Source organism: Sardina pilchardus, chromosome 12 (genome assembly GCF_963854185.1).
Source record: "Sardina pilchardus chromosome 12, fSarPil1.1, whole genome shotgun sequence".
In the NCBI taxonomy this organism is placed as follows: Eukaryota; Metazoa; Chordata; class Actinopteri; order Clupeiformes; family Clupeidae; genus Sardina; species Sardina pilchardus.
In genome coordinates this window covers 23714480-23724479 of record NC_085005.1, presented here as the reverse complement: position 1 = coordinate 23724479, position 10000 = coordinate 23714480, and the positions used below count along the sequence as shown (strand labels likewise).

General features: G+C 45.9%; 1 protein-coding gene across 5 annotated transcripts in view; it reads left to right on the top strand.

The window, feature by feature from the left end:
• utrn (utrophin) overlaps positions 1 to 10000 on the top strand; it is a 157904-nt gene that overhangs the window by 19770 nt on the left and 128134 nt on the right. For all 5 annotated transcript variants that reach the window (XM_062551192.1, XM_062551193.1, XM_062551190.1 and 2 more), the window contains 2 exons: positions 3143 to 3204; positions 9963 to 10000. The exon at positions 9963 to 10000 is cut by the window's right edge and continues 55 nt beyond it. In XM_062551192.1, the coding sequence (XP_062407176.1) occupies positions 3143 to 3204; positions 9963 to 10000 (100 nt within the window). The remainder of the gene's footprint in view (positions 1 to 3142; positions 3205 to 9962) is intronic.

The following is a 10000-nucleotide window of genomic DNA, read 5'->3' as shown; positions in this document are numbered from 1 at the left end:
AATCGTTTCTTCCTTGGGTCATTTCAGACCTTTCCTGAAAATGTCATCAAAATCCATCCATAACTTTTTGAGTTATCTTGCGAACAAACAAACAGACAAACAACGAACAGACAAACCAACCCTGATGAAAACATAACCTCCTTGGTCTGGGACTTATTACTGGGGCGTTTTCTTAGGCACTATGGGCCTGAACTTAGTAGTCTTTAATTTATTTCATAATGGCCTTAAAAAGTCTTGTTGAAACCTGCAGAAACTCTGTGAAAAGCCATGACCCGTGGTTAAAGGAGAAGTCCTTTAAAAAATATACTGGTTTGTTGTTCAAATATGAAGAAATCTTACGCCAAGATCAAGGACCGTTCCTTTAAGGACATCAGAGGTTGGAAGTGTGATTTTAATGTTTTGTTTTTTTATTTCAGCAAATATTTGTTTGTGATATTGGAGGTCATCTGACTGACTCCTGATAATCTGTTCTGTTATCATTGTAACTGGCAGAGCAGAGGACCCATCCAATCATATGCCATTAGGCATAGAGCCCATTTTCATTACATGCATTAGGCACTACTAATGACAGACATGATCTCCTCAGAGCAGGACCGCACAATTAATCTGTTTTTAATTGAAATTTAATCAATTTGTAAAGGCTGCAATTGATATATTGTCCCAATGGTTAATCTTGTTACATCTATACGTTGTACTGTATATACACATTCTTCTGTGACGGACAGGGATGCTCAGCTAATTGCAGTATCTGTCAGACAAATCGCAATCGAGGTAATTTCCCCAAATCGTGGCAGTCCTACCGCAAGAGATTCTTTTCAGATATGTAAGGTCATTACTCTCACTGCCTGCCTAGCTGAAGAACCACAAGTTCAATTCACTGGAAATCTTCTTGCAAGGTAGACCGTTGGCGTTTCCCAATCCTCTTGCCATGAGGGTCTGGTTTGGACGGTCAGGATTCGGATGCTTTCATTGGCTTCCTCACTTTCTTTACTGACCAGTGGCAAGGGTCTGCAGTCGCCTGTCTACTTGTGTTCTTGTGGCAAAGACGTATTGGTCCCTCCATGGAGCTATTGTAGTGTGTGTGTGTGTGGGGGGGGGTGTCATGGTGGAGGTGCAGTGTCTGATTAGGGAATGAGGTATAAATAGAAGTTGGGATTATGGAGTAAATGGCTAATTTAATTTCTCTTCGTGTTCCTCTGTGTTGGTGTCTGCTCTGTGGTGCAACAGGCTGTTTTTAGAGGATCTCGTCTCAGCCCCTTTGCAGCGCTGCCGTCGTATCCGCACGACTAATGCTCTTAAGCCCTCCTTTACTGTGTAAACATCTCTCGGCCATGCACTCACACACACACACACACACACACACACACGTGCACAATCACACACACACACACACACACACACACACACACACGACTTGTGTTAGTGTTCTCTCTCTGAGACACACACAGGCATGTGCTAGTGTTCTCTCTCTCTCACACACACTCACTGTCACACACACACACACACACACACACACACACACACACTCCGAGATATGTGCTAGTGCTTTCTGTCTCACACACATACACACAGAGACATGCTTGTTATCATAAATGCACACAGCCTCAGAGACGGACATAGACTGTCACACACACACACACGTGCTATCTCTCTCTCTCTCTCTCTCTCTCTCTCTCTCTCTCTCCTACCCTCCTTTCTCTTCGCTGTGCTCTGTCTCTGTCTCTCTGTCCCTCTGGGCATGTTAGGGCAAGTGGTTCGTCAGAGGAAGCATATAGATAGAGGAACTATGGGAATTTTACGCATTCCTAACTTCCTGCCAGTCAAAATATAAAACCACCGTAAACATGCACGTACACACACACACACATACACATACACACACTCTCACTCCCAAATCTCTCGCTGTCACACACTCATTGCGTCCATTGCATACACACACACACACACACACACACACACACACACACACACACACACACACACACACACACACACACACACACACACACACACACACACACACACACACACACACACACACACACACACACACACACACACACACACAGACACACACTCACATCTCTCGCGAGGGGGTCAGTCCTGTGAGGGAGTAGATGGGGCCTTGGTGATTATCATAGTCATCATCACATTTACACAGACGTAGACACACATACCCCTCCCATCCAAACACACACACACACACACACACACACACACACACATACACCACCTCCCCTGCTGCTTACACACACACAAGGCATGCAAACATAGACACACAAATCCCCGCCACCAGCCACTTCTGTCTCCACACACACACCAACATATACACTGCAAATGAAATCGCTAAAGCCATTAAGTTAACACCCAGCTGTGGGTATGATAAACCACTTTAATAATCTTGTGTGTGTGTGTGTGTGTGTGTGTGTGTGTGTGTGTGTGTGTGTGTGTGTGTGTGTGTGTGTGTGTGTGTGTGTGTGTGTGTGTGTGTGTGTGTGTGTGTGTGTGTGTGTGTGTGTGTGTGTGTGTGTGTGTGTGTGTGTGTGCGCGCGTGCGTGTGTGCGTGTGTGCATGCGTGCCGGAACCCCAGCTGCGCCCCAAAGGGAATATCTGAGATGCCAGTGGCTAATCACGCGCAGCAGAATATCAGTGCCATGCTGACAGACACACACAAACTCTCATTCTCCATCACACACACACTCACACACTCACACAGTCACACACTCACACACTCAGGCTCTCTCACACAGCCTCTCATTCTCTTTCTTTCTTTCTCTCTCTCTCTTTCTCACACACACACGCACACACAGGCACATAGACAAACTACTAATCGCTCACACACATCCTTATTTTCTTTCACTCTTACACACACACACACACACACACACACACACACACACACAGACAGTTGAGTAGATGCACAAACTCTCTCTGAGGCTGACCACTGAGCTTTGGAGTTATTTCAGCATCACAGCTTGATGCCTTTTCTCTGACTCGCAGGCGCACACACACACACACACACACACACACACACACACACACACACACACACACAGCTTCACTGGTTGATAAATGGGTATGCCAAAAATGTATTTTTTAAAATATTGATCACTGAAGTTTCTCTCTTTTTTTCTTCCAACAGATGAACATGACGCTGTTCAGAAGAAAACTTTTACCAAATGGATAAATGCTCAGTTCTCCAAGGTAAATATGCACACACACACACACACACACACACACACACACACACACACACACACACATAGAGCATAGAGAGACACTCTTTCCCCCCCAAAATATTATTACTGAGCCACTAGGAAAGGCAACAGCAGAAACTGGAATAGTCCTACACACACACACACACACACACACACACACACATACACACACACTATCCCTGACCCTGTAAAGTTCAGATGGTTCTCAGCTGGTCACAGATGTTTCTGGATGGTTCCATGAGGGCTCGCTGAGGGCTGGGAGCCATTTAGTCCCGAGCCTCTTTTAGCAGCCGTTTACAGCACACATAAAAACTCCCTGGGGGGCAGAGAGAAGGGGTGTGTGTGTGTGTTCCTTTTTTCCTTTTCTCTTCACTCCATCCCCCTCCCCACCCCCACATCATTCTCATGGTGTAGCTCACCTACCAACCCCCCCCCCCCCCCCCCACCCCCTCCTCTACACACACACGCGCACACACGCACACACACAGACTTCTCTGCAGTTGTTGCAGGGGGTTGTGACTCTTTTCTCATTCATAAGCAAACACACTCTCACACACATAAACACTCACCCTTCTCTCTCTATCCCCTTTACTCACAACCTCACTCTGTCTCACACCTAATCACACACACACACACACACCCAACATGCCTCTCTACCTAGTCATCTATCTCTCTTTTTTTCTCCCCACCCCCCACTTTTCCTTCCTCACTCCCTCTTTTTCTCTGCCCCCCCCCCCCCTCTCTCTCCATCTCTGTTTGTCTCCCCCCACATGGCTCTGCAGTAGGTGGTCTGAGGGCTGAGGTCACTGCCAGTGAGAGTACTGTTTGTCTTGAAGCTATTTCTGAACAGCAGGAAATTCCCACACTCTCTCCCCGTTAGCATCTTAATGTGCTAACGCTACGCTACCATTCAGCTCCTGCATGGCTGATGGCCTGTTAGCATGCTAATGCTAGCCTCCTCCTCCTCCTCAGTCTGCCTAAACTTGTTTTTCGTAATAGCAACCTGCTGCCTTGGCAAACTGTTAGCCAGCTAAGGCTAATCCCCATTGACATTCCCTAGCACACACTTCAGGTGTAGTTGGTAGCTAACTAGCCTGGCAGCCTCATACACACAAGCTCCACCTTCCACCTCTTCAGTCTCCTTGACGTTAGCTTTAGCTTTGGCAGCCTGCTAGCTCTGCCACTCATTACACGCTAACACAGTCTGCCCCCGTGCCCCAAATCTGCCCAAGCCTGCTTTAGTAGTAGTAGCATGCCAGCGTGGTGATGTCAGTGAACCTGTGCCAACACATGATTGACATCTAACTGGTGCCAGCATGCTAAGTCCAGTCAGCACTCTGTTGTTTTGAAAGAGAATGACCCAGATAGTAGGAGAGGGCTAATGGCCCAGCTCGGTCAAGGTTCTGAGAGAACAGAGGCCATACTCAAAGGCTGATGCCCAAAAAGATCATGCGGTTTCCCTTACAAACATATAACTGCAGTTATGAGACGCATAGCTGCAGTATTTCTGAAGTACAATGCAGTGCCTGTCCAAAATGTTCAGTCTCTGTAGTAAGGCGCAGTAGTGCAATGCAGTTTTATTACCTCCACCAAGGAGGTTATGTTTTCATCAGGGATTGTTTGTCGGTCTGTCTGTCTGTTTGTCTGTTTGTTAGCAAGATAACTCAAAAAGTTATCGATGGATTTCGATGACATTTTCAGGGAAGGTCTGAAATGTCCCAAGGAAGAAACGATTAAATTTGGGAGTGATCCGGATCACCATCTGGATCCAGGATGCGTTTATGTTTTGACTTGGCGGAGGTCTACACTCTTGGAGTGCATCTCTAGTCTTTGCAGTGCAGTGCAGTGCAGTGCAGTTTTTTTGTCAAAAATGTTGTGTTTCTCGCATAATGACTGCGAATAATTCTTTCAAAACTTTTGGTAGTTAAAAAACTGTGGTTTTGACATTTGTGCTTTGAAACAGTGCAGTTATTTTTTGTTAGGGTTCAAAATGAAAAGCATTAACTTGAGAGAGTGTGAGGACCTTAAACCTGCAGGGACAGTTGGTAGAGTCACCACTGTCCTTTTACCATCTACTGTCTGGTATTTTATTCACAAATTGAAATATTTATCAGACTTTATTTTTGTAGCGCCTTTTCGTGCGGGGTATCAAATTGATCGATGTACTTCATAAGGCACAGATGCTGCCCTCTAACTGCCTTTATATGGGCATATGGGCATAGACAGAGGGTTTGAGGTGAGTGCAAGTGTGAATGGATGCAATCACTGTGGAAAGAAACCGGTGGAAGCCATAGTCCCTGTCCCTTATGGCTTGATACTAATAATAAATGCTCATACCGTAATTGCTTGACCATGAAGAGACCACTGATCTATAAAGAATACCCATAATGGCCGCCGCGCTGAGACTTCAGGTTTATGTCGTAGATGCACTATCCAGGTATTCTTTATACAGTAGATCAGTGGAAGAGACCTCATACTATATGTAGACCGTCCTCCTTGTTTTTCTGAAAGATATTGATCGCTGCTGCATATCTATTTGACTCAGCCCCTTACAAAACATGACTGCAGTTTCACAGTCTCAGTTTCAGTCCACAGTCTCACATCTGCAGGTTTTAGGGTGTCAAAGCTGCAGCTTTTTGATAAATTCCTGAGAGGTTAATTTGTAGGAATGCAGTATTTTTGGACCTGAAAAGTGGCATTGCAACTGCATTGTGCTGCTCTTTACTACAGAAATCCAATATGTAGGATATGAAACAGCATTGTAGTTCAGAAAAACTGCAGCATAATTGCAGGTTGTTGTCCTTTTAACTGCTGTTTTATTTTTTTTTCGTAAGGGAGCTACTGCTTGGGAAAGCCAGCAACAGGAAGGTCAGAAGTTCAGTTCCCATGGTGTCTGTTAGCACATTGATAAAAAGCGTAACCCTCGCTGGACTGTCATTTAGAAAAAACAGCTAGCCAAAAGAGATTAGGTAATGTAATGCCGATATAGAGCTATACTGTAGCCAGTGCTAACGAGGACATTAGACAGATCATAGATATTAGAGAGCTAGATGCTGCATTGGGCTCTAGGTCTATGTCTAGAACGTACGTAAATAGCGCCGCGACCACCACTGGAGGACAATGGAGAAACGGGTGTCTCTGACTGGAGATCAGACTGCGCATAGACAGTAAGCTTAGGGTGACCAGACGCCCCCAGTTTCAGGGGACAGACCCTACGTTTTTGCTTGCCTGTGCCCGGGAAAATACAGAAAAACTCGATGTCCCCGATTTTTGAAGATAAAACTTGTATGTATGTAAACCAGTCTAATCATAAGCAGGTATCTACACACAGTACTGTAAACAAAACCCAGCTCAAGGAGGCTAAATCCTTCACTCAGCCCACTTAGCTTTCAACAGCTGAACCAATCCAGTTCAATCCTGGAGCCCACATCTAACCCACATCAAACCCCCCAAATCAATCAAGACTTTGCCCCCCAACAGCCTCATGATAGCCACTTACAAAAGGGCTTGCGTCATAACAAGAACATGAGTTCTTGTATGTATGTATTTCAATTAGATTGATAGTCAAACTGAAAATGTCCCTGTTTTTCTACATTTCTGGGATTATGTCCCCGGTTTTGGTCTCAGACACCTTAATTAAGGTGCTTGCCCCCTGCAACATGGCGGCCAGGTTCACATATGCCACCTAATAGAACTCGATGGACAATGCGGTGTCTAGCTTTCTAATGTCTCCTTTGGTCCTGAACTGGCAGTGCCTTTGCTCTTCAACTGTCAGGGGTTTGGTAGCAGTCAGCTAATGCTAGCCTAGCCTAGCCTAGACTTGCAGCTGTGGCACAGTTCTGTTCTGGCACAGTTCTCAGTCAGTCCAGGTCCAGAGGTGCGCCGGGTCAGGGCCAGGTGCTGTCTCTCCGTCTGGAGGGATCCGCTGCCATCTAACACATTGGCTTTCTCCTCTCCTCTCTCCTTCTGGACGAGCCGTGCCCCTGCTTTTAGGCTGTCAGCGTTCGTCTGATAGGATGAAGTTGGATGGCTTTTAATAAACTGGCCCTGGCTCGGGTCCAGGGTCTGTGCTGTGCTGTGTGCAGTGCTGTGTTGTGTTGAGTTGCGCTGGGAACAGCCCCAGAACAACAACCAAGACCCAGGCAGCAGCAGCAGCAGCAACAGCAGCAGGGACCGTGGTATGAAGGCCCAAAGCTAATTGTCATGCAGAGCGGTTAATTACAGTGAGACCAGGCCAGTCAAAAGAAAGCAAAACGAAACCTTTCAAAATTAAATGGAATGTTTCTGAACAAACACATTTCTCTCTCCCCCTCTCCTCTTTAATTTTTTTCCCCTCTCTCTCCTCTCTCTCTCTCTCTCTCTCTCTCTCCCTCTCTCTACATTTTGAAGAGTCTGTGGGAATGAACTACTTTGACCCTGCACTCTTCCCAAGGCCGGAGACCGTTTAGTGGTTGATAGGAAGTGAAGCTGAGAGGGAGGGAAAGAGAGAGAGAGAGAGAGAGAGAGAGAGAGAGAGAGAGAGCTCAATGGAGAAGTGAAGAGAAGGATGAGGTAACCCTAGTAGATGGAAAGACAGAAAGAGGTAGAGAGAGGGGAAATGAGCGAGACTGTGAAGACAACAGAGACGTGGTCAGAGGAGAGAGAAAGTGAAAGTGCAGTAGGCCATCTAGTTAGCGTGTGTGTGTGTGTGTGTGTGTGGCCCATGCTGTTGGTTTATAAAGCGGTAATGAGCGTAAATGAGGCTTGAATGGAGATTGCTGCTGAGGGGGGGTTATACAGTCTGCTCAGTATGTGATTCCACCTCTGGATGCAGACACCGTGAAGTTACAGGAACAAACCACTGCGATAAGGTCAATGCTCCCTTCCCCTCGTCTTTCTCTGTCTCCCTCTCTGTCTTTCGCTCTCTATCTCTTTTCCCCCTCCACTTCCTATCAGTTCATCTGTCTTTTCATGAGTCATGGAGCAGTATTGTACTCCGGCTCAGACCATGTGACCGCCAGTAGCCTATCGGAAATGTTTATGGTGTCTTCAGTGAGGGAGAAGTTAACGTTTCATGAGCGAAGACGAGGATAAGGGAAATAAGTTTGATTGTAAAGGGAGACACATTTCAACAAGGCATAATCATAGTGTGGTAGGGCTGCTGCGCAATAAATCTTTTTTTTTTTTATTTAAATTATAATTTGCACAAATGCAATCGGGTTATTGCAAAGGTTACAATTAATCGTGCAGCTCGCAGCACAGTCCCAGTGGCTAATCCTCCTTGTGTGGCAGACAATGAAGAGTGCTGAGCTTCTCCTGAACTAGACAGGCTCACCAATCACCACACCCAACTTAGAAACAAAGCAGTGTGGAATGTTGAACTGAAGTTTGACTTGCAAAAGTCATATCAAATCACAAATCAAATCGTATTTGGCTGTTATCTGTTAGCAAAATCGCAACGAGATATTTCCACCAAATCGCATAGCTCGAATAGATAAAGTAATGAATTTAATGCATTGTAAACGATGCACGGGGCCACATCCAGAAGTGACGACATACGGGGCAAGTTTTTGAGTTGCTGGGCACATAACCGGTAGCCTACAAGATATTCTGATTGGATGATCGTCACAGTTTGCCTACTGATGATGAAAGTTTTCTAGAAAAAAAAGAGACCCACTATCAATCAGATCAGAGTGGATCCGTAATGTGAACCATTATCTGAATATTGATCGTCTCAGTCCGTGCGTAAAGATAAGACACACTCGCACAATCAGACGCGCGCGCACACACACACACACACACACACACACACACACACACACACACACACACACACACACACACACACACACACACACACACACACACACACACTCTCTCAGTGGTCTAATGAGCGCCTCGTGTGGTTTTGTCATTATTCTTAGTGTAATCATGTTGTAAAGCTGCAGTGTGGTCGCTGTTAACCACCACTGTGATCAATTTAAAGCTGCAGTGTGGTCGCTGTTAACCACCACTGTGATCAATTTAAAGCTGCAGTGTGGTCGCTGTTAACCACCACTGTGATCAATTTAAAGCTGCATTGTGGTTGCTATAGACCCTGGTCCCTCTGCTTGCTATGCGCTATGGCTCAACTGTCTCTATTATGATGGATGGGGACCAACGTGGTTGGAGTCGCTTGGACAAAAGCCCACGGCCAGAAGTGATGTCGGACGTTGTCCTTGACGACTGCATTTTAGCACGAGCAGAAAGTTCTCTCCGTTCGGTCGTCTTAGAAACTCCCGAGTTTGTTCTCGTAACGAGGTTGGATGTCTTGTGGTTGCACTCATGTTCTTGTTATGACGCAAGCCCTTTTGTAAGTGGCTATCATGAGGCTGTTGGGGGGCAAAGTCTTGATTGATTTGGGGGGTTTGATGTGGGTTAGATGTGGGCTCCAGGATTGAACTGGATTGATTTGTGGTTCAGCTGTTGAAAGCTAAGTGGGCTGAGTGAAGGATTTAGCCTCCTTGAGCTGGGTTTTGTTTACAGTACTGTATGTAGATACCTGCTTATGATTAGATTGGTTTAGATGCCTGCTTGTTGTTACTTTTGTTCAGTGTGTACTGTCGATGGATTTTATCATCATGTTGTCCTTGCATCATGTTCTCACCACACTGCATTCACCTCACTGTTGGAGCAATACGTTGGAAGTTTCTTAATGTGCTTGTGTGTGTGTGTGTGTGTGTGTGTGTGTGTGTGTGTGTGTGTGTGTGTGTGTGTGATTTCCAGGGTGGGAAGTCTCCCATAAAGGACCTGTTCACAGACCT